General features: G+C 39.6%; 5 protein-coding genes across 7 annotated transcripts; 2 read left to right on the top strand and 3 right to left on the bottom strand.

Annotated features, from left to right (window-relative positions):
- Window positions 1-787: 787 nt before the first annotated feature.
- On the bottom strand, window positions 788-11,219 carry LOC145489004 (leukocyte receptor cluster member 8-like). Its single transcript, XM_081467887.1, has 15 exons — window positions 11,064-11,219; window positions 10,057-10,402; window positions 9,429-9,632; window positions 8,917-9,094; window positions 7,324-7,558; window positions 7,198-7,242; window positions 6,210-6,353; window positions 5,656-5,919; window positions 5,414-5,549; window positions 5,214-5,309; window positions 4,931-5,065; window positions 4,638-4,706; window positions 3,135-3,264; window positions 2,508-2,715; window positions 788-1,472 (listed from the first exon to the last, which is right to left on the bottom strand). Exons 1-15 carry the CDS (start codon window positions 11,126-11,128, stop codon window positions 1,313-1,315), a joined length of 2,415 nt encoding a protein of 804 aa, XP_081324013.1. The 5' UTR covers window positions 11,129-11,219; the 3' UTR covers window positions 788-1,312.
- Window positions 11,220-11,321: 102 nt separating this feature from the next.
- LOC145489006 (cytochrome c oxidase subunit 6B1-like) lies at window positions 11,322-14,015 on the top strand. 2 transcript variants are annotated; one of them, XM_081467891.1, is made up of 3 exons: window positions 11,322-11,410; window positions 11,945-12,160; window positions 13,768-14,015. In XM_081467891.1, exons 2-3 carry the CDS (start codon window positions 11,969-11,971, stop codon window positions 13,819-13,821), a joined length of 246 nt encoding a protein of 81 aa, XP_081324017.1. In that variant the 5' UTR covers window positions 11,322-11,410; window positions 11,945-11,968; the 3' UTR covers window positions 13,822-14,015. The 2 variants fall into 2 exon arrangements, with proteins under 2 accessions (XP_081324017.1, XP_081324018.1); XM_081467892.1 differs by having other exon boundaries at window positions 11,326-11,410; window positions 11,931-12,160.
- A 784-nt stretch (window positions 14,016-14,799) lies between these two features.
- On the bottom strand, window positions 14,800-17,672 carry LOC145489005 (uncharacterized). Of its 2 annotated transcripts, none has more exons than XM_081467889.1 (2): window positions 16,594-17,672; window positions 14,800-16,533 (listed from the first exon to the last, which is right to left on the bottom strand). In XM_081467889.1, the coding sequence occupies exon 2, from the start codon at window positions 16,494-16,496 to the stop codon at window positions 14,967-14,969; it is 1,530 nt and encodes a 509-aa protein (XP_081324015.1). In that variant the 5' UTR covers window positions 16,497-16,533; window positions 16,594-17,672; the 3' UTR covers window positions 14,800-14,966. The 2 variants fall into 2 exon arrangements, with proteins under 2 accessions (XP_081324015.1, XP_081324016.1); XM_081467890.1 differs by having other exon boundaries at window positions 14,800-16,525.
- Window positions 17,673-18,589: 917 nt separating this feature from the next.
- On the top strand, window positions 18,590-19,921 carry LOC145490905 (ankyrin repeat domain-containing protein 63-like). The gene has a single exon (XM_081470023.1). It carries the CDS (start codon window positions 18,844-18,846, stop codon window positions 19,672-19,674), a length of 831 nt encoding a protein of 276 aa, XP_081326149.1. The 5' UTR covers window positions 18,590-18,843; the 3' UTR covers window positions 19,675-19,921.
- A 1,118-nt stretch (window positions 19,922-21,039) lies between these two features.
- LOC145489509 (microfibril-associated glycoprotein 4-like) lies at window positions 21,040-23,059 on the bottom strand. The gene is made up of 3 exons (XM_081468491.1): window positions 22,504-23,059; window positions 22,045-22,422; window positions 21,040-21,599 (listed from the first exon to the last, which is right to left on the bottom strand). The coding sequence occupies exons 1-3, from the start codon at window positions 22,772-22,774 to the stop codon at window positions 21,343-21,345; spliced, it is 906 nt and encodes a 301-aa protein (XP_081324617.1). The 5' UTR covers window positions 22,775-23,059; the 3' UTR covers window positions 21,040-21,342.
- Window positions 23,060-23,813: the final 754 nt, after the last annotated feature.

Here is a 23,813-nt window from a genome sequence, read left to right as displayed (position 1 = left end):
GTGATTTGTAATTCTTCTAAATATAATATATTAGCTCTAACAGATTTTAACAAAAACAGGGTATTTTATAGGAATTGTATGTTACAACTGAACCAAATTTTAAAAAAATTGACTGAAGGTAACGCGAGAAAATTCAGTCAGTTTTGCCGTATTGCGATACTTTTGATATTATCATGGTACGTTCTGAACGTTGTTGAACAGAAATCCGTTCTTGACATAATAGCGAAAACAGTAATCGCCACTCCCAATAAACGTTCAAACACGCTGTCGACGCTGTCACGAGTTTACAACATTGGAAGAGTGGCGAAGAGCGCGAAATGTGCGGACTGCAAATAACGCTTCAAATTTCCAATTACGCTGGAAGAGAGGTTTGTTTTCGGGCAGTGTCTCAAAAACGTTTGTCCCTGCTCGTAGTTTTAACAGGAACAAAAGTTGTTGAGACACTATTATTCAGCGACTGCCGAGGTACTGAGTCGCTGCAGATGGCCCTAACACTGAAGCAGCAGATACCTCGAAGATACTGTTCGCTCAATTGGAGACGATTTACGCTAACTGGCGATATCTTTTATTCTCCTCACCTGTTTGCTAACAGTGAGTAGATATTGGAAATGGAAATTAGATTTTGATCAGTGTTAAATTAGGCACTAAAGTTTTGGGTAATGAAAAAAAAAGTGCTATGAAGAATGGGCACATTTAACAAAGGAACTTCACGGAAGTTGACGAAAACTACAAGATATAACTATCAATTGGTTAATAGCACGTAATGAATTAGTCACAAAACGCAGCCAATACATAAAATCTCCCATTTATTTATTTATCAAATATTATAAATACACAATCTTTTTCTTGTACTTGGTATACAGACCGGTCGGCCATCTTGAGGAATAAGGCTTGAAATCTTGCTTGTTGTGGCCTGCAAGAGAGAAAGGCTGACAAAGGAGTGTAGTCAGGATCAGCAACATCAGCAGCGTCCACATACGGCACTTCATCTTCTCGCACAACCGCTACACACTTGCAAAGCAGTTTAATACTACTACTACAGTACAATACTTACGGCTGATGTTATACTCGCAAAAGTCGACGCGAGTTCTACGATAGTTCTTCTAGTATTTACAAATGAATTAAAACAGACAACCTAAACATATCTCTTGACTTGACCAGGCCAGCAAACACCTAGTAGCAAATATGAAGTGGGCCTAATCGAAGGCAAAGCCTACTGCATATTCGCTTAACTGAAAGTTAATTGATATTTCCTAACTAATCGACGACTTGTCGGGTCGAAACAAGGGGGCCCGGGACGGGACGGGTCTGTTCAGCTGGCGCCGACGACTCCTTGGGACTGCTTACAGTCGATCTTGCTTCCATCTGCGGTGAAGACAACGCCTAGATCTTGTAAGAACTTCAGACACTGCTCATCTTCAGTGAAACCTAACTCGGATTCAACGAAGGAGACAGCTACTGAGGGGCGGTACCTACGGCACAAACAGCACAGCAGGAAGAGGTACACAGGGGCAGGACAGAGAAAAACGGAAAGAAAGCAAAATAACAACAAGTTAGAACGTCATAATACAAAAAACTGGTAAGTGTAAATTTACACATCTTTAAGAATTTTTTCACGATTTCTTACGGCTACATAGACCTGGAAATTTGCACGTGAAATGAACCAGATCAGGAACACTCGTTTGTGACCATCATAGCACCTCTATGGAAACAGCATAATTTTCTACAGCTTAAATATCCCGTGATTTCCAGGCCTACATCTAAAAAACTGAAATTCCATGACCAAGGTGAAACCTATCATACACCAACATGGTTAAACTGAGAAATCTCACATGTTGAAACTAAAGTGCAACTGTAGTGCTACATGTTACCCTTCAAACACCCCAAACACACAAACAACCAAACACAGACAGACAGACAGACAGACAGACAGACAGACAGACAAAATAAACAAATAATACAACACTACCATTAGCATTTGAATACGGAGTGAGCGGGTTTGCCTAAAGATAGTAACAAAGCCTTCGAGGTAAAACCTAGTCACAAGAAGGAAAGGGGAAAGGGGGAAAGGAAAGCCAAGGAGAAAAACGAAAGAATATGAAGAACAATCATTTATGGCAAAGAGCGGTTTTCCAATGACAAGAAGGGGGGAAAAACAAAGGATCAGTTTTGCGCATAACATATTTTTCTGCCAAGGAGCGGCATCAGAAAAGTAATAAACACTTTTCATCAAAGTAAACAAAACTGCCATTCTGAGACAAAGGAAAAATATTCTATAGGTGCACAGTCCAGGAAAACCGCTCTTACAATCTGGGACATAATTTTGACGATCGGCTCATTTCCTCTCAGCTTTATCTAATACTCAATAACTGCCATCGGCAAAATGATCAATTACACCACGGCACTGAACGCACTTAGCAAACACTGTGCTTCTAAAATTTTTCCACAAAGTGAGGCAAATGAACAGATCGTCAAAGTCCCAGTAAAGAAGAACAAAAACAACCCACGATTTAACCATGGTCTTCAGGGCTTGGACTCTTTCACGCTGTACAAAGAGATCTAAAAGATAGCCTGACATGTTGGGTGCACTCAAGTAGAGCTGGAAAAAAGTGTGATAATTAGACAGAGCCCAAGCTGAGCGTATTAACAATGCATGTCTTATTGCCGGATTTTCCTTCTCGTCTTTGGTTAAACGTGCTAAAGCAGTGGTCAGATCTGATCTACAGTCAAGGGACAACTACACTATTAAACTGCTGATAAAATTACTAGTAAAAGCTTAATATTATCTTAATCAAAATATACATGTCTACCATAATTTTCTTTGAAGAAACAACCATTTCTGTAACCACATGTGCCAACACTCTTGATTTTAAATGACAAGCCTACTGACTACTCAATGGAGAAATGCACTCACTAAACTGTTTAGACCATCTGTTTTCTCCAACATCATGAAGGTCAAGAGCAAAATAGAAACCACCGGAGACTGAACAAGTACAAACATCAGGAGGTGGGAGGTAAGTTAACACTACGTGATCAATCTTTTGTGCTTACTTCACTCACTCGCTTACAACTAAGATGAAAAGAAACGCTGTGCACAGACTAATAATACAACAGCAAAATAAAATCAAGGATACCCAAGGTGTTTTTGGTGAGTATGTAGTACAGTAGTCTATACGCAGTGAATTCTAAAATATTTCCCGGCAAGTTCTCAGCATACAGGGCTTTCAGCTGTGTCTGGCACTGGTTGAACTCTTCACGGTCTCCCTGTAGAGTGGAACATGACCCTCTGGTTAAAATCTGCCCAAAATTAGAAGCTTATTTACAAACGAGGTGCTTCCAAAATAAATTACAGAATAAAAATGCCAAAATTAGAAGTTTCTTACACAAACGGTGCTTCCAAACTAAAATACAGCATCAAAATGCTAAAATACTGCATCAAATTCTGTTGTTTGACAAACTCACAAAATGCCCAGTGTTATCAAATTAGACACATTTCTGCAGCAAAACACGTTTTATTATTGATGTTTGGCCTCGTGAAAATTCTAAGCCAAACTGAAAGATTGCGTGAAGTTCTTCTCTTTCATGTGACTTGCTTTTCACCATTCTGATAAGTCTTGATCAGAAATTGAACAATACTCTCCTTGCATCCATGCAAAGTATGTTTTAGTCCTGTCAATTACTTGTGGATAAAGAAAATCGTGAGCACTCAATAACACAAAATCATTCTCTCTCCTTGGTGAACAACAAATTCAGTAAAGAACTCTAGACTGCCACTCTCCAAATTCAAGGCTGTGGTCTAAGAAAAATTACAAGGAGAGCAAAGGTTCCTAACCATGAAATGTTGGGTGCCCAGCACTTAAGGTGGCTCCATAGGGTAATCATTTATTGCGTTGCATGTGGAAGTGTTATGTTATGTTTGCTTTCACACCTACATGTAGTCCTCTCAAACTTATTACATGTAATAAGCAATGATTAAATAGTGTTTTGCTATCATCTCTGTTAAAATTTTGGGATTTAGTCTTAAATTATAAATGCCCAAACAAATGTGTTTTTTACTGTTTTTATGGCTTTATTTGTGATTTTCATGAATTTCCTTCGGTGAAATCTTCCAAAATTTTTACATCATATCGCTTCCAGCGGGATACGAAGTTTAAACACAAAAAAGTAGGGTTTGTAAAGGCAGTTTTTTTTTATATTTTCAAATTTTTGTCTTTTACCGCTGCAAAAAATCTGGTCTTATAGATTCCCCTGAAAAATGAGGTCTGACTAAAGTAAAATATTCACTACCAATCTGCCAAATTTTACGGAATTTCACCAAAGGAAACGTGAGAAAATTCACTGTCAGTTTTGCTTTTTGTGCTCATGTTGACATAATAAAATATCGAAAAACACTGATGTTTTCTTTTGAGCGCACGCAGATTACTTCCTCAGCGCTCGTGCGATCATAAAACTATAGGGAGCCACCTTAAGCTTATATGAAAAGAGTAAGTTTTTCCAGTTGCCCAAAGGCAAAAGTTAGTCGTCTGTGGCACCCAAGCACTTCTACAGCACAGCCTAGAAATTGCACACCTGTTGCATGTAATATTATACTGCTCAACCAACAAAAGAGTAGATTATTTATAAATATGTATTCTTACCTTCTCTAAGGCTATCCTAGCATGAGTCTCATAGACTTGAACTGTAAATGAATCCCTAATTCCTTGCACCTTGACGAAATTAATGATTACAAAACTAAATTCAATCACTGTTTGCTCTTTCAATTTGATTGAAAGATCAATCAAATTGAAAATTACTGTTGGAAAAAAAGAACACTGATGCATTGCAGATCTCAATACTCTTAAGAACAATAACATTATTTCTTTTCTGCACAACAAACAGACCACTAGACATGTAAACTGCACTTACTGGAACAAATCTGAAATTTACTTACCGTAAGATCTTGACGAACAGACTTAAGCTGCTCACAAACATAAGCATAGTCTTGAGTTTCTTTCCAACGGTTTTTGATGTTTTCCATAGACTTGCGTAGTACTTCCACAGGACGAACAGTTGAAGGGTCCGGTGCCTGTCAACAAAATTACTTAAGTGAGTGTGATTCGCAATGGCACTAGCATTTTTTGCCAGTCAAATTTCACTCACTGGAGAGCAAACAAAATGGGTTAAATACAAGTATTGACAACATGTGTTTTAAGTTTACATGTAGTAGAACTTACTGAAGTAAGCCTAAGATAAGGCTTTTCTAAGTCTTCACAGGTCCCAACCACATGGTATTTACTCCAGTCCATTTCTTCCCCATCTTCACCAAATGACTGCAAAAAAATAATAACAAATAATTCAGAAAAAGAAGCCCTACTAAAAACGGGTAAAAGTAGAGTCATGAAAGAGCAAACATTCAAAATGTAGTGATTCTTACCATGGCATGAATACTGTTTAAAATACTAGTTGCTGCTGACCGCTGGGGCATTAAAGATGACTTGAATCTCTCTGCACGTTTCTGTATTTTTTCTTGTGCCTCTGGATCAACATTCACAGTATATGCTATTTGTGACCTGCAGAAACCAAAATTTAAGTTAACAGAAAATGACCTTCATCCTCTTAAGTCTAGATACATGTACATGTACTAACAGACAGCAACGGGGTACAAATGTTCCTCACCCTTTAGCATTCTTTTTTCCCTTCTGAGTTTTTCCTCCTTTACTCTTTGGTTTAGGAGATTTCTTTCCCAGTCGTTTAGGATCAAATGCCTTTGTCCTTGTCTTATTCTCAGGACTCACACTTCTGCTTCTACTCCTACTGCGACTTCTGGAACGTGACCGACTTCTGCTTCTTTCTTTTCTCCTACGAGTTGGTGGGGGAGATCTCCTCCTCGACGGATGCCATCTGGGCAGCTTTTTATCCTCTTGGGGTGATCTCTTGAAGCTATTATTGGTTCATAAGAAAATTTAATCAAATACAAGTACACCTGTTTTTTTGAAAATAACTTTTTCAGCTCCTTATATAAAGTTTCTTATTTCACAAAGCCCTCAGTGAAATCCCCAAGACACTTGGAGGACACAACGACATGAAGGAACAAAGCTAAGCAATTTTATCCCTGATTGCAATCATAAAGAGATTCAATCAATATTTCCCACCTTGGGACTAAAAGAAAATTGAAGGCCACATGTATGAAACCACAACAACAAACAATGCTCATTTATAGGATTTCTTACCTAGGTAAGGGTTCTTTGTCCCAGTCAATCACCCAGGCAGTGCCATCTTTAAATGCTGTAGTCAGCATATTTTTTAGAAACTGCTCTGTTTGATCCTTATCAGTCTCTGTTTCACACTTTTCAAATGCTCTCTGGACATACTCCCTAAATGAAAGAAACACAAAGATGAAAAAGAGATTGATGACAACACACTTAGTTTGCATTGAAAAAAAAGTCTAGAGCATATCAATAACCAGTTATAATCATTTTTCAAGAAGTTATCATGCATGAAAGAGATCAGCTGAATACTCTTCAACAAAAACAATTCTCATTAAGTTGTGAACTAACTTACAAAATAAAACAACAAAGGTTTAATGGACAGCCAGGACTTGGGTGGAGGGGTGCAGTTTTAGACTTTCTAATATTATATGGCTAAACATATCATTGGCATGCTTGTACTGGGATTAGCTTTTCAGTTTTGGTAGTGTCCACAAATAGCATCAATAAGTAGACATTTTAAATGAAGAAATGAAATAGACCATTCCCTAGTTTCCTTTTTGCCTGTGTCAAAACAATTCTTTGTGGGGAACCATCCATTTGAAAATGAGCTCTGCCTACAGGTTCATTTTCAGGTAGATCAAACTCATTTTCATATGAAAGGTTTTACACAAGAACTCATTTTGAAACAGAGGCACAAGCCAACTGGGAAATGGCCTATTTTTAACCAACTAAAACATGAAATTGTGTGACATTTGGGCTTTCATCTTGAACAGGGATCCAACTATAGGGTTGCCTGAAGAGGTGGTCTACTTCATGATCTCAGCTGACCACTCTGTTTAGCTATCCTTCTAATGCTTCACAAAATATGGCAAAATCAGCCACCAACTCCAACAATAAGGGCGCCTACTTCAAAACTCTGTGGCTGTCCTGGAACAAACAACCTTTGTCCTAAATGGCATCAGGGTTTTAAAATGATGGTAATATAACAGACATAACATGGAAAATGTACCTCAAACTAGGTGGCCACTCTTGGGCTGACAGTGAGTTATCATCCCTGGGAAAAAAACAACAAACATTCTAAGAACAGGTGACGAGAATGATTATTGTGAAAGCCCACAAACATGATCAAGCTAACCGAGTATCGTTTTCAGGAGGCGTTTTTTCTCGTTTTGGTTTCCTTAGAGGTTCCTGCTGTTGATGCTGCTTCTGCTGTTGCTGCTGCCTCCAGATAGGACTGCTTGGTTTAGATGGTTCCAGTTGTGGTGAAGAGCTATAGCGTTCATCTTGGGAAGGACCACTCTCTCCCTCAAATGACGGTCTGAACTTCTTTGTATTTGGTGAAGAGAAATGATTGTTATTCAGATTTCCACCTGGAGATCCAGACACAAGCATTCTTATTAAATTCTCAACCTCACATAATGCATGCCTAATTTTCTGACTGGTTCACTGAATCTTGCACATTGGTCAGTGTACCAAGTTTGACACACTTGTAATATGGTGAATGTGTGCAACTTACAGTATTTTGGTCCAAAGAAAAAGCTACATTTGATCTTGTTGAATAGGACAGAATAAGTGTAATAAATTCAGGGCTACAAACCTTGTTTATTATTTATCATCTAATATCTAATGCAGACTGATGGGATAATTATCTAACTTTCTTGGAAGGATAACTTACAGCACATAATAATAGTGACTGTGCTGAGCATCATATGTGTACATGAAGATGCAAATGTCAACCTACAGGGCTCGAAATTGCAACTCGCTTGTCGCCAACATGACCAAAAATTGAGCACTGGCGACTAAATTTTCAGAACTGGTCGCCAGCTGGCGACTCGTGTTTTGCCCGATAACTAAAGAAAACACAACTTTTGTTTTTAAATCTTTATATTAGGAAATCAATCGGATATGGTAGCTAGTATACAAGTCACCTTTCCGTCCCCAGTAAAATAATGTCTGAATATTACAAGACAATCGAAAAGATTGAATGTATTTCGACATGTCGATACTGCGTTCATGGTGCGCCATACTGTTTCAACGGCTTCTTCCGAAACTGGGATCGCAGGCGCACTTTAACACCATGTGCTTTTCATTTGCCGCAAAAATGGCGGCAGATACCAATCAGTTGAAGGAATTATGCAAGTTTTTATGTGCGGGGAATGAAGATTCAGCCAAAAGGTTATTCCAAACTTTGAATCCTTCAAGGAAAGCAAGTCAAAAATAAAGAACAGCATTTCGAAGAAGTAACAAAGGGAAAATACGCAAGGACCTGTGTTTGTCTCACAATGAAAACCACGGACTTAAAACGTTTTATGCTTCTCTTCATTTAAAATGACTATGGAGACAACCATCACCTTCAGGCCAGAGACATATCACCTGAGAACAATGGTAGCTTTATAACTAAGTGTTACTCATGTTGTTTCTAATTGTTTTCACTCTTCAATCGTGACTTTTCTTGCATGCAAAGTAACATATAAAATCGTGTTCTTGTATAAGTTATTTATAAAATAAGTTGGCAACCAAAATTTATGATCTGGTGACCAAATTTTTCCGTTAGTCGCCAGCTGGCTCCCGAACAAAAAAGTTAATTTCGAGCCCTAACCTCGAGTAACTGTAATGCCAAACAGCAAAAATATTTACAAAATATGTACCGCACACTTTGATAATGGAGCTTTCTTAAGAGGTATTTCCATTTCACCCGACTACTTTAAGCAATACAGTATTTACTAGCCTTGGTTCCACTTTGCTTGATTAGATTGTTTCCAAAATTGTTTGTCATTGCTGTTGTCGTTTTCACCATTTCGCTTAACTGCCTCAGCATAGGAACTGCGCTGTTGCCGTGGCACAAACACTGGGCGTGATGGCATCTCACACCCAGGTCTGTTTTCTTGTTCTCTGTCATTTTTATCCTAAATGTTAATATATTGTTGATAGGTAAGTACAAATGTTTGTAGAACAGTGATATACCATCACTTACATGTATGTTATTGTTGGTGTGAACCCTTTCTAAAGATACTTCTGAAAGGGTTATAAGTGACTAAACTTACGAGACTCTCTTTTATCTCTTGTAATATGTCCTTAATTAAGTTCCTGGAGAGTTCGGTAATGTAATGAAAATAACACTACCATAAAATTTAATAAGATCTTACGTTGTGATAAACTTGACAATCTAGACATCCAGTAGTCAGAAGGTTTCTTTACTGGCATGCTTTGATATCATCCATTTACAATGTTGAATCTCACCTTTTCATTTTGGTGGGAAAATGACGAGCGCTGCTGATTTCTGGCTTGCCATGGCTGCCTTGACTGATATGTGTTTTGTGTTGGATAATTACGAAAAGAGTTATTGTCATTAGTTTGTTCAGATGCTGAAGTGTCACTGTTCTCAGTGGAGTTCAAGGAGCTGGCTGTGGATGAAGGCACTGATGGTGGTGATGGTTGGTAGGTCTGCATAGCAGAGAAGTCAGAATCACAACAAAATTACTAGAGCAGCACAACATTAATGCCCATTAGAAATAGTCTTGCATAATGTACATGCACCTGTACAGTCTATTTCTTAATAGATGGAAGTACATTGTAACAAGAAGCATTACTTGAACCACACTCAACACAAGTCTGTTCCAATTCTATAAATTGGAGAAGCTAAAAAGACATTTGACCAGCACTTGACTAGAATGACTAAAAGTATTCCCACTCCCTGACATTTAGTCAGGTTTTCCTAATAGTTTGGTAAACCAATTTGTATACCTGAGTGGAGAGGGGCAGCAAGATTTAAGTGTTTCCCTCAGGGTTCAATTATTGACTTCCCAAAGTAAAGTCAACATAAGCTTTCTCATGTCATGTTCATGAATAAAGCTAACAAAACACTTACTTGAGTTGGAGGTACATTTGCCTGTGGAGGAGGCATTGTAAAAGCTGGTACATAACCAGGATATTGGTATGAATACGGAGCATAACCACCCCATGTTTGATAATATTGATAATACTGTTGATAAGCAAGCGTTTGCTGTTGAATGGTGGATGCAGCATTGGTAGTGTTGCTGTTGTTTGTCTTGGATTTTACTGGTGACTTGGTTATTTGTGTGTTCACTTTGGCTAGAGCCTGCCTTGCTCTTTCCCACTCCGGTGTTTCAGCTTGTTTAGACCCTTCAGTTGACTCTGAATTCTCACTATTTTCATTATTGCTGCCTGTATCTGCTGCTTGATACTGTCGAGACCTGAATAACATTAAGCAATCCTTTATTAGGATAATCAATTTCCGTACCTGCTGTGGCGTTGTTGGGTCTGTTGAACATTTGATAGGTGTCTGATATATATAGCGATTGTGCCAGGATCCAGTAAACAGTCTGTGACAGTAAGGGATCTGTACGTTTTTCAAGGGTGTCCATACGGAAAAGTTTGACTGCACGTCAGAAATCAACCTTACACGAACTATTTGGTAACAGATTTGCACATAAGTTACTTGTAACAACTGATCTTCAGGAACTTAACGTTGCATTTTTGTGATGCTTATGAAGGGGAAATGAAATATAGTTCCAATGCAAGGTAGAAATTCTCTTCTACTCTCTCTGTTGTGAGGTAAAGGACTTTGTATCTCGCTAGCATGGGTAAAAGATGTTGCCCTTCCTTTGAGTTGAGCAGTTGACTGAGGACGAAAATTTCAATACGTAGAACTCATCAAAGTTAACCCTTCCCTTGCGAAATTTTTCTCATTGCAGTTACTGGGTGAACGACGTCAAGTAATACCCACAAAAAAATTAATCGTGCTATCAGCAAACTACGGTCGCTACATGTCTACAAGTAATGGATTGGCATCATTGAAGACAAAGGGCGGACTTTGGCAACCGAAGATTTCTTTTAACTAGGGCCTCTACTAACCAATTAGCGGCAGCAGCTAACTCCTTTGCGTTCCAACTTGATATCATCTCTTTATACTTTGTCATAAGCTTTACGACGGAGAGAAAACTCTATGTTTTTCTCAACTTCTTCCCAACCAGGATTTCATACCTCACGTCATAATCGAAACTGAAGTTCAACGCGCGAGCAGTGATGCATCATGGGTAGAATCACATCAGAGGGTACATCAATTATTGTTCAATTTACGCACCCAATGAGTCACGCATGCGTAGTTGTATCTACCGGTCTCCGCCATCTTGAGAGTTGTACGTTGTATTTCGCACGTAGTTTGTACTTTTACTCATTTTTTTGTGTGGCGTCTAGGATCGGTAAGCATCATTTACTGTTTTTAATAGAGGTTGTAACATAGGATGGTTCTGAAATCATACTGAGTGCAGATTCAGAAACGAAATTAGCTGTGAATTTTGTTGATGATATGGCGAGCTAAGCAAGGAAACTATATTCATGCTGATATCTGTGATGAAGGAATTTCCAAGAACACAGTTATAGAGTGCTATGTCCTTATATCAGTAGCCCCTAAATTGATGACAACCCATATGAATCACTGCTTGAGATTCTTAATTTGATTTTCAGGTGCAGGCTTGGTAGGATATTTTTGTAGAAACCACTTCCTTAAATAGAAAAGTCATGTTACAAATTTTCTTCAGAGACACATCTTAAGGGATGTCTTTGTTAGGCTTTAATAAACACAGTGCTCCTATTGGCTATTGTTTTCGTTTCCTGGCACGTGTTGTAGGATTGATCAGAATATTAGATTGGGAAATGTGAGCAACTGGATTTACAAAGCTACTAGGAGAAAAATATTACCAATTTGAATACTTGCATCAGTCTTTTACTTGTAGTTGTCTAAAGGATAAACAAAGATCATGGCGGAAGAAGAAAAGAAATTTGAACTGAAGACTGCTCCATTTGATGCAAGGTTCCCATACACTAACCAGACAAAGAACTGCTGGCAGAATTTTGTGGACTTCCATCGCTGTTCAAAGAAGTTTGGAGAGGAAGATGAGAAGTGTGTTTATTTTCGAAAGGTCTATAAATCTCTATGCCCTGATAGTTGGGTAAGTTAATAAGATCTGTAGTCAGTGAAAATATGCAGGCTGTTGACCAGACATTAGGTCAAGATGGCTGTATTTTACTCAAGTTCTTTTTTCATTATTATGGACTGAGATGCAGTCAACATCAAGGCTGCTATCAAGCCGTCTTGACCAGATGAGCTTGGGAAGGATTATTACACGACTTAAAGAATGCCATGTTCTTGAAGGAAACTTCTGGTAATAACTAGCAGGCAAGATAGCCTCATCTTGCCTACTTGTGAAGCGTATCAGAGTGCAGCTGCAGTATATCTTGCCTGCTCATGGTGCTAGCCTTACTATAAAGAGGGATTGCTTCCCATTGTTTCATAATACCAAAAAAACAATCTACAACAAAAAGCTATTCCCCCTCCACCAGAGAAATACAGAGTTTCATTTCCAGAATGATTTAACATGCTGAGACATTTGAGGAATCCTTGATTTTAGAATATGCCATATAAGTAGACCAGGGCAATACACTGTATATATATCTTATTAACCAAGCATGAGGACCATACTGGGAAAATATTGGTCCGAGGTCTTGACAGTATAGACAGAGTGCAGCAAGGTCCGTACAAAGGAGACTGAGGCCCAATATTCTTGTGGTGCAGGTCGCAACAAGCTTGGGTAATAAGAGATTTATTACACAACTGAAAATGTTTAGGAAAAAATGCCACAATCACAGACTGGAAAAAAAGGCGCACTTCTGATTGGGAGCCGACTAGGCATATACTCATGGCAATAAAGAGATTCAAATAAAAGGAATCTTTTATGTGTAAAACAAGTACTTTCAGAGACATAAGCCATAAAACCACCAAAAAATCTTGAAGTAACATGTTGTGCACAGAAAATTGAACTCACACTTTGTGCAACATATTGCCACAAATTATGCAACAACATTGTATGACAAGTTGAAAGAAAATTTTGCCTGTATTACTAAACTGTCAGTCTAAGCAATGCTTTTCACTGCTGCTGTCGCTACGTTACTGCACAAAAGTAAGTTGCCTCTTTCATCTTGTTTCTTTTGACTCAAGTCTCATTTCTAAGATGGTGGCACATGGTGAACGTTTTGCTATTCTATGTCTCTCTCTGCTCTGATCAGTAGATCACTTTTGTACCCCCATTGTACATGTGGGCTAGGACATTATGTATTATAAAGTTGCTGCATTACTTACAAATTGTAAGTGATCTAAGAGATGCCTATTTGTTTAACATAAGTCCCATCATAGGTAAATGGTGCAAGTGTAAATATTTAATAATATTTAATAAGGAATATTTTATATTTTAATTCTGAATTTATCTTAGCAGTACAGTAATTGTAAGTAGTACCGGCAATGTCATTGTAAAAAGTCGTGCGTTTTTGTCACAAGCCCCTGGCTCAGGAGATTGGGCAAAGACTCCCTACGTTTACAACTTAAAATAAAGTTACCTTACCTTACCCTATGGGGCAAGGGTATGGAGGCAACTCCCAGTCCCCCACCTTCCATCAGCAATTAGCTTCTCCTTTCCCCATTTAACCCCTGCTATGGAGGCTAGTAAATGTACGGTGGAAGTTATTTTCTTAATTGAAGTCAATGTATAACTTTCTCTTGTAGGTAGAGAACTGGTCTGAACAAGTTGAGAATGGCACCTTCCCTGGTCGTATTTGATGATATTTTGCTTGTTTGTGCGACTGGCTTATTTCTTTTTGGATTTGACTGTTTGTAAATGGTGATGCACTTTGACACAACTATCAACTGTATTGGTTTTGTTTGTGTACAAGAAGCTGATATGTTCTGGTGCAAGAGGCCTGTTAAATATTGTACCATTTTAATAGTAATTAATTGTTAAAATAAAAGTGATTGATCACAAGAAGGTGCCTGTGGTTATTTTATTATTTATTTATTTTTTTTTTTTTTTGCTTTGTTACTTATTAAGCCATTCAATCTTGGCGGTCATTTGATGTGACTATCTAGGTGAGAGAGCTCTTGAAAAATATGCTCATGGAACACATGTTATTTGAAGTACAATATTTCTTGGACTTAATAAAGTTGAATGGGGGTGGGTTAATAATCAGATTTTTTTTCTTTTTTTCCGTTAGCAACACGATAGCTCTATGAAAAGGTGGTAAGGGGGGTAGGCACATAAGTAGGTAAGGTAAAGTCCACGTTTTTTGGCATGTTTATGGACCTCGATTTTGCCTCGGTCCATAAACATGCAAAAAAGAACTTGGCCAATATTCACTATCTTGACCTCACGCTTGGTCAGTAATCCATAAATATTCTGGCTTTAGACAAGCCACTGATATGTCGTTTTGAAGCAATCCAAACAGTTGGGAGAATCTGTACATGTGATGTTAGCAAACAGGCGTGTGATGAAAGCAAAAACGGGTGCGTGACAAGTAAAATTAAAGTGATTCTTGAATTTATCAGGATAAATTACTACTTCCCCCCGTTCTTTCCTTCAGTGCCCTGACCTGTACAGCAGTTGGTACCGCCGTACTAAGACCAGCTAACCGTACATGGGGTAAACCCGTATTTAGGTCAATATTGTACATCGAAAACAATCTCGTTTCAAAACGTGACAAATTACGATCTTAGGCAATGGTTTTGGTTTTTGCAACAGCAATTTTTTTTATTTTTCTGTGTCAAAAGTGTGGGTATTTACAGTGACGGTTTGGAAAGATCAGTGTTGCCATTATACCCCAAGGGTTTTCTTTTGATTTATTGCATTTGTACGCATTGATTTAAAATGAGTTAATTCACTCGGTGTTCTTCTATCAGAGAGTGTTCTTATCCTAACTATTTCAAGTCTTTCAAGGCGTCTCCACAATGTGTCCTAAACTCGGTACTAAGTGCGTGGTTGTCCTCCGAGGGAGAGTGGGTCTAGTCTGCTCAGAGCCCCTGGGCATTAACGATCGTCTTCTGTCGAAAGGACTCAGTAGAGAAGTGGTTCCTCGCGTTGCGTTCGCACTCAAAGTCGTTCTTCGCGACGACAAGCCAGGAGCTTCAAGAAAGTTTTTGTTTCCCAGCATTGTTGGAGAAATAGAGCCTCTCTTTCCCATTCCCGGACCAAGTCCGAGCATCGTCGATCCCCGTCGACCATCACGAAAACTGACGTTGCTACCTCTGCGACCCATTTCGGGAGCTCCGGGAAAAGCCGAAGACCTCCGACGACCCGAGCCGCGTGGTCTAAGAAGGTCTAACAAGTTCATCTCGAGTTCTTGGTCATCTGTGACTGACGACGCATTGTCTCTGAGATGAGCCAGTGGATCGGGCCAGTACCCACTTGGTGGTAACAGAATTGGATCAAAACTATGTCTGTACGACTCTGAATGTTGAATACCATACAGGCTGAGAAGTCTACACATTTCTGATTTTGCAGTGAGAGGAACCGCTCCGCCTTTAATTTTCGCCATCTGCTCAGTTTTCCTCCTTGTCAAAGACACAGTAGTAGTGATACTTCTGGGGGAAACCGACCCCGCTTTTTTGGTTTCTGATGGCAACGTGTTCTCCTGACACTGAGGTGACGTAGGCAAGGATGTCTCGCTTGTCCTTCTAATCTTTTTGTCAATTGAGTGTCTTCTTTGTTGCAGTGAAAGTGCCATCTCATTAGCCCTGTTTTCTTGAACAAAGTTGTTCTGAATATTCTTATTTGCTAAATCTGAAGCCGGTCTTGGTGTTTGTCCATCTGGCTCTGAATCGTTTTCAACGTTTTGAACAGCGAGTTGTGGAGACGGGCTCCTCCGCGCAATCAGCTCTGACAAATTGGTCAAAGAACGCTTTTCAGCCCATTCTTTAGTGTTGAGAAAAGTTTCGGGGTCTCTGATCGTAAGAGAAGCTTTTCCTTCGGTCATGAGGACTTGAGCGCACGCATCGTGCCCCTGTTTAGTAGCTTGTAGAATCGGAGTCATTCCCTGCGCATTCTTTTTATCGATATCCAATCCAAATCGCTTTAACGCTGTAACAAGCATCTTCACAGTATTTACTTGGCCGCTGGAGGCGGCGTAGAATAGCGCCGTGTTGCCGAATTTGTCTCCCTTGTTCAAATCAAGATCCAAAAGAGAAGAGTCCAGGATTTTTCGGATGACATTTTCCTGTCCGCGAATACATGCCCACATGAGGGCTGTCTTCCCCTCGCGATCAACAACATTGACGTGCGCTCCGTGTTCGAGTAAAATCTTGACGATTTTGTAGCGAGTTCGGTGCATTTTGTCGGGAAGAAAAATCGCTTTCATCAGAGGAGTCTGTCTGTTTTCGTCCACCTTGTTCACATCCTCATAACTTGACTCAAGTAAGAAGTTCACTTGGTAGATTCTACCTCTTGACACGGCGTCCAACAACATGGCCAAGTTTGATTTCTCCTCGCGCAGTCCTGGAATACTATAGAAACCGTTAGCAAAACAAGTCAATACATCATATATTAGTCACATTCATTTATACCTTGAAGCTAATGGGCCTAACTCCTTTGAGGATTACTTCCATTGTGAAAAACTTTTATAGAATCCAATTGCAAAGCACTTACGTAAAGGCGGATTTTGGTTACAATAGAGTCTTGACAGTAATGCTAGCCTGTTAGCACGAATCAAGAGTGAATTAGCATTCAATCTTATTTGAGAGCTCCTCTAAAACCCTTACAATACGCACGAGCTATTATTCGAACACAATAGCCTTTTGTCTTCCCTGTACTTGCTTTGTCTTGATGTACTTAACTTTGTCTTACACGCACTTCCTTTGAGCAATAAACAGCATGAAATTATTTGCGGCGGTGGATAACAAGATTAGAGTTTAGTTAAAACCAACTAACTCACGTGTCAAATAAAGCAAACGACTCCGTAGAAAACGCGAGAGGACAGATTATTGAAAAAAAAACAAGTTGGAGAATTCGTGGAAAGTCATAGTTTTATTTTAGACTTGCTTTACAAGTTTCCTAGCGATAATGTTCGATCTGTGGCCATCAAACTGCCGATGTTTAATTAGATGCTTGTGAGCATCAACCCCGGGGCATCAACTCCTCGACTAATACCATCAGATAAGAGTAAACAAAGAGTGATTTTTAAGCGATACGTGAAAGGTAAAATTAGCTGAAAAAAATCAACTCCTCTTGGCTCTTCGATTTCAATTTGCCCCACGTTACGTTATCAGCGAATTTCCACTTTAAAATTGGCTTTACTACTCACGTAGTTCGATGTAATGACCCCGTCAGCTCGGCTCCACGATGTCTCCATTGTTGCCTAGCAACTTCTTTTGCGAAAATCGCGTGCTCAACTCTCTCAGACAGGAGGATAATTCATATGTATTTAGCACTTATTAACAAACAAATCAGGGTTCAATGCAAGCAAAGTACTAACAATCTGAACGCACGATGCCTTTTGGGAAAAGTTGGCTTGAATATATATGGTGCCAGTCAAACATGTTCCTAAAGTTCTCAAAATCTGTGATTGAAGAATCCATCTATTATCATCTTAAAAATGCTCCACCTTTCGATGAGAAAGATAGACAGCAATTCAACCAAAATGGATTAAAATGTACTTTAAAGTGATTTTTGTACTTTTTACCGTCTCGAAGTGACTCCGTGCGCAGGACATCGTGAAATAGGAAGTACGATTGGCGGTCTTCGTACACTTCAACACTGCCTACAAAGGTTGCCCTCATTATGTTATGCCTATCCCCTTGCCTGCTTGTTTGTTATTTCATGTGGCTGTCAGTAAAAGAACGCTGAGAGTCTAGTCAAGGATGACTTTCAAAATACGCCGGCTTGTTTGTCTAAAATAGCGGTTGACGGTTTGTGAGAGGCGAAAGTCAGAGTCAACCATCAAAGTCGAAAGACGATAGACGGGGGTAAACCGTCCACTGTTTCTAACACCGATTCTTTGTGAAAATTCTTGAAGACTCTCCGAAACTCATAATTTCATTAGAAAACTGGGCGAAAGCTCGGGAGTTGAAAGTTATTATGATTATAACTATTCTGTCAGGATGACGTCAAAAAAAAAAATAAGTCAGGTAGTTTGATAACTTCCTTTTTGGAAGGTGAGGACCGGAGTAACAACTTTGTTTCAAGTTTTACAGTATGAAACAAACTTGTTATCGAGAAAACACTTCTGTATTTCTTCAGATTGTATACGTGACAAGAAGGTAACAACGTGTTGAGTTTCCTGCCTTATCCCCAGAATAATTAATTCACATCTCTTCTTTGTCATGCGAGTTTGATAAAGTATCCTTCTGTCCTTAAAGATTGTGTGTGTATATATGCAAATAGATCGCAAATCATTTATGTATATCTCCCTCTTGGTTACGAAACTACAAGTAACAAAATTACCACATCAATATTTGGCGTATATTTTTAGTCTAGTAATAGCAAAGCCTTCATACGTGACCCTGACTTGTTAGAACATTTATTCTTGCCCAATCAGTAAATTCAAAAGGCCAGTCATGCCTGACCTACCGTGCAATAAAACCCCATATCATCCATTGGCGTTCTTGTCACAACAAAGAGCTTGGAGACAATGGGACAAGAAATTATTAGATGAATTTTAATCAACAGTGAGTTGAACGAGCAGTTACAATGATATGAAACGGTGTCACAATTCAACAGATCACCCTGTGAGTCCATTGAAAGCAGGTTAGAGTTCCGCTGAATACGAAGTAAACAGTCTTTGCGAGACTTAAACGAAGCCTAGAAGGGGACTAGCTATGCTGGCTCCTTCGTTGTCTGTCGGTCACCAAAGGCAACCGCCTGACGATAGAAAGGTAGCGTGGATAGACACTCATTTGCAAAACTGCGGCAACGAGAGTCATTCTGTTGTAAGTGGAAGACCAAGAATTCTCTTAGAAGCAGTTAGCCAAGGGAGACTTCGGCAAGTTCGCCTGCTGTTGGACGCAGGTGTTAACGTGAACTGCAAAGATTTGGACAGTGGGCAAACAGCGTTGATTAGAGCCATGTTTTTAGAAAACATTAAACTTCGTCGAAGGACCGCGAAGATGCTGATGAACTACGGCGCAAAAGTAAAATTATTGGACAAGTTTGGTCGATCGGCTCTGTCGTGGGCCTGTCTTCTGGGACGAGAGGATATGGTCAAGTTGTTTTTCAGCCATCCCGAGGTAGACCTTGCATTGGGAAGCATTGATTTTGAGGGAAACACGAACTTAATGTTGGCAAGCATGTCGGGCAATGTAAACATTGTTAAAACGATATCAAAAGTTTTCAGAAGGAACAGACTTGACGTAAACAGAGTCAACAATCGAGGAAAAAGTGCGTTAAAGATCGCATACAGCAAAAAATTTAGTGACTGCGCGGAGGTGCTTTTGAACGAAGGCCATGTAACACCATGTGCCGACGAGACAAATCTACTGCGAGACGCATTCAGCGCCTCACTAGGACAGAAAAAGAACAAGCCGCACACAGGACTGCGGCAAAACTCTTGTAATCTCCCGAGGTTATTTGGTCTGTACACAGAACAGCTTACAAATTCGTATCCTCGAAATTGCAGGTCTGGAGGTGGTGTGAAGCACTCGGCTTATTGATTAAAAAGAGATTACGTTGTAAAGATTAGAAGATTAACTCACGGGACACCTGGATCGTCGCTCAAGATTGTGATATCGCCTCCCATGAAATAAACTGGAGTACGTTGAAGTAGGAAAACTTCTCTAACAATGTCCGGGTAATTTAATGTCGTTTAGTTTGCATAATAAGCAGTTTTCCCATAGAGAATGATGTTTTAATTACAAATTTTAATTAGGTAAGAAATTATTAATGTTTATGTAGGACTGAGAACAAGACAAGATAACATTGGTTTGTGAAAAAACAGAAGAATGATTAAAATAAGAAAGTGTATCATTACGTGGAAATGCTAAATGACTCAAACTGCAGAGGAGTTGAATGTGGCAGCTGAAAGTTTTCTGTTCTAACTCCATGCAAAGTTATAAAACAAAGTTAAACAAGTCTGTTATAACAAGGATAATTTTCATCAGTCTGTCACTACTATTCGAGCTTTCAAGCATTTTTTAACTTCAAGATTTGAACTTAACCTGGCGGTCTTTTACGGCTAAGACTAAGAGCGAAACTGAGTAGGAGCGATGCCAAAAACTACTACGTCTATTGTAGGAGAGAACTCATGTCTAACATGTACTTAGTGACAACAGCCGAGAGTACAACAACGAAAACCCAAATACTCTTTTCAAGAAAATGAAAATTCGAACAAAACCTTTAATTTCGCGTCCAACAGTTTTCGCGTTGTGCTAGATTTAGTTTGGATACAATTAAGTGGTAAAGCCGGTGAGAAGCAGTGTCGGAAGGTGGAGAGATAGCATTGCCAAAGAGTTTCAGAACATATTTAAAAAGTATTTAAAAAGGACTGGAGAATTGGTCAAATTTTTGGCTGCGAAAAGAAGCGTTTTTAACTGATAGCTGCCGGAATTCTTCGAAATTTACTTATGAGTACGTAGTTGTGAAATGGGATGACAGCTGAGAAATCGCCAAAAATTTAACTGATAACTGAAATCCTATTACCCCGGGGGGAGTGCTCCCAGAAAAGTTGGGTGGGGGTGTGCCGCCCACTTCCCAAAACCCTTACCCTATTTATGACCAAAATCTGCGATTTTTCCTACCCTATTTATGACCTGGCCAAAAATTCAGTGCCCTATTTATGACCGTTGCGGCTGGCGCAGTTGCCTTAAACTTAAGTTATGAAGGGCTTTTGTTGACGTTCTTATTGAAAACGAAGAAAAAGTAGCTTCTAAGAAATATACCCAATTAAAGACTAGAGTGCTAAAACCATACCCTGTTTATAACCAAAATGGCCAAAATCGATACCCTATTTATGACTAAAACGGCTGAAAAACCAGACAAAAGACCGGAAACAAAATCAGGCAATAGTTGAGAAAAGGCGACCATGGCTTTATTAAAATTGTTATGCCAATACAATACCCACTCAAACATTAAAAAAAGCGACTGCATTTCAATTTAAAAACCCAATTACCGAGAGAATGAATCACCCAAATGAAAGCACAATGGACTGTGTACTACTCTATCGTTCATAAGTTTGACCCACACCGTGTGCAACATAATCTCCAACAGTACCACAAAAGTTATGACCACATTAAGATACAAAACTGACTCGAGGTCTCTACTATTTTTTTTTAATCTACAACGGGAAAATGAAACTGACAAACGCCTCGAACGAGTTTTTACAATCACGCGAGCCTGATCTTCATCTCTGCCCTCTTAGCAGAGTAGCTTCCACCCTTCCAATAACGCCAGTTGACGCCATCGTGGTAGGATTTGTGAGGCCCATTGTAATAGTAGCCATTGAGGCTGGCAACTACGCACGAATTGAACCACCAGCCTCCTTTATATACCGTGGCGCAGTTTCCCTTATTGTTATCATTGTCGCGATCTTTGGTTGAAAACGGTGAGTTACGATGATAGCCCAATGAATCACCAGCAGTACCTGAAAATAAAGGCGTACAAAAAACACAGCGATTAACGCGCTGGAGCACGAGAACCGCGGCCCTTCTGGAAGTTTCGACTTGCATGGGAACGATTAGAGGTCTTTGGGGAAACTGCGTTTCATTTTCGGAGAGGAGAGAACAAAACTCAGTGACCAGGGGGTGGGGTGGGGATCAGGCAAAGCACTGAAAGCCCTACATCTACTTTTGTGGCAGATCAGCGGAACTTAATCGCGTGGTGATTATGTGAGTCACTACACGTAAAAATGGGAATATGTTTGTGAATCCTTACCTTCCCAAAACAAAGCATGCATGTTTCAGTTTAATGAACATTAACTGACGGTATAAATTGATGCTTTCTTCTTTTGGAGGAGAGAGAACTTGGCGGATTTACAGCTTACAAAAACTGATCTAAAACCGGCTAAGCAAACAGGTTGCATCGCCTACCAGAATATGTTCCAAGACTGAGTTTATAGTTATTTCTTTCACTTGCAACAGCGAACATGTCGTAATCAGCGTATGCAGTCTTTCCTTGTGTATCTTCGAGATCCACTCGCAGTCTGTTCTTTGCCTTCGTCAGGCGGTTAATTTTGTCCAATCCCAGCCAAAACTCGCCATTCAGATTACCAAAGCCACGCTTGTAGTCGGCCCAACCACGATTGAAATCAACGGAGCCATCCAATCTTTTCTGGAATACCGTCCACCCTCCACCGGCTGTTGTTTGGTCGCAGAAGACGTCAAAGGCACCTGAATCATCGGGGTCGATTGTGTAAACACCGTTGATTCTTTCGCCAGATTTATACAGCTCAGCACAGTTTTTCTTCACTGCAAAAGTATAGAGTTATTTCAGTACATGACAGCGAGCAACGAGAAAGCGAAAGAATTTTATCCGTAGTGTTCACTTACCTGGCTTAAAAGTTTTGTTCCCGGTCATTGCATCGATTTTTTTCTGTACATCTGCGAGTTGATTCTGTATTTTGATGAGATGCGCCTTGATGTCTTTGTTTGGTGGTCCTGAGTAATAGTTGTTGAAGTGCACGTTGTGGCATTTGGTCGACGGGGGACAAACTGGCGTTTTGTTGGACGCAACTTGGTTCGATGCATTCGTCACGCTACTTGCTGGCTGAAACAGTAAACTACAACAGAACAGACACAAAAAAGCGTAAATCAAAATCATTCTCGGCTGAAACGTGACCTCAGTGTAGTCTGCGAGGATGTGTTATCGATAGCTAACTAAGCTCAACAAACTCGTACAATGATTACTTGGTCGGGATACGAGCCGCTTTTTCGCGTTTCACAGATTGAGTCATTCTTGAATAATTGTTGTCAATCGAACGGAAGTTTTTCTTTGCTAATTCCCAAATATTGTTTGCAAAAAGGCACAAAATGATCGACAGAATAATTTTTAGGCTACCCTTTCACCATAAACGTCGCAAAAAGAAATAATTCAGGAACTGAGTAATTCCTGTACCATTCCAAGATACCGGCATACCTAGTGACAATAAGGAAATATTTGCCACAGAAAAATTTGGGCTTTTCTAGAAAAATTGTGAATGGAAAATATTATCCCATTAAAATTAGTATGCGTGTACTGAGTCAATGTTAAGATATGTCGAGTAAAATCAAATGAAACGTCTTAGACCGATCATTATAATTTTGTCCTTCTTTTGTGTATTTGCCTCTGTAATATTGGAGGAGGAAACAAGTAACTGGACCCAGAGTTACTGAAAAGCCAGACCGAGGCTAGGCGGAGAAAAGAAAATAAGCAGGAGGCAATTACTGATATAGGGCAAACATTTATAACCCTTGTATCGGCAAACTGAAGTGGGGGAGGGGGGGGGGGCGGGTGGTGGGAGTGTAGTTTTGTCCCCCAACTCATCCTTTCTAGGGGTTGAACTCACACAGGTTTTTTTTTTCGCGCGCCCGGGTTCAACCCCCATATAGCGCGGGGTGTTCAGGGACTGGACTATGTTCAGTGGTAAGGCTTTGCATTGATTTGTAATCGACTGAAGAATATCTCTGTTTTTTCTTTCAAAAGCTACAATATACAACACGTGGTGTTCTCTCCGTGTCTTTTACAGTGCATTTGTATGTCATTAGGTAGTCGTCGTTTACTAAAAATTTCTGATTATTTCTGTCCACCTTCATGAGAGCTAAAAAGGGCCTCGTTATTGCTCGCGCTACAAGCCTGTGTGTTACAGTTTTTACTTTTGAAT

Source organism: Orbicella franksi, chromosome 6, assembly GCF_964199315.1.
Source record: "Orbicella franksi chromosome 6, jaOrbFran1.1, whole genome shotgun sequence".
Lineage (NCBI taxonomy): Eukaryota > Metazoa > Cnidaria > Anthozoa > Scleractinia > Merulinidae > Orbicella > Orbicella franksi.
Note: the sequence above shows the minus strand (reverse complement) of the source record. Positions and strands in the feature narration are given on the sequence as shown.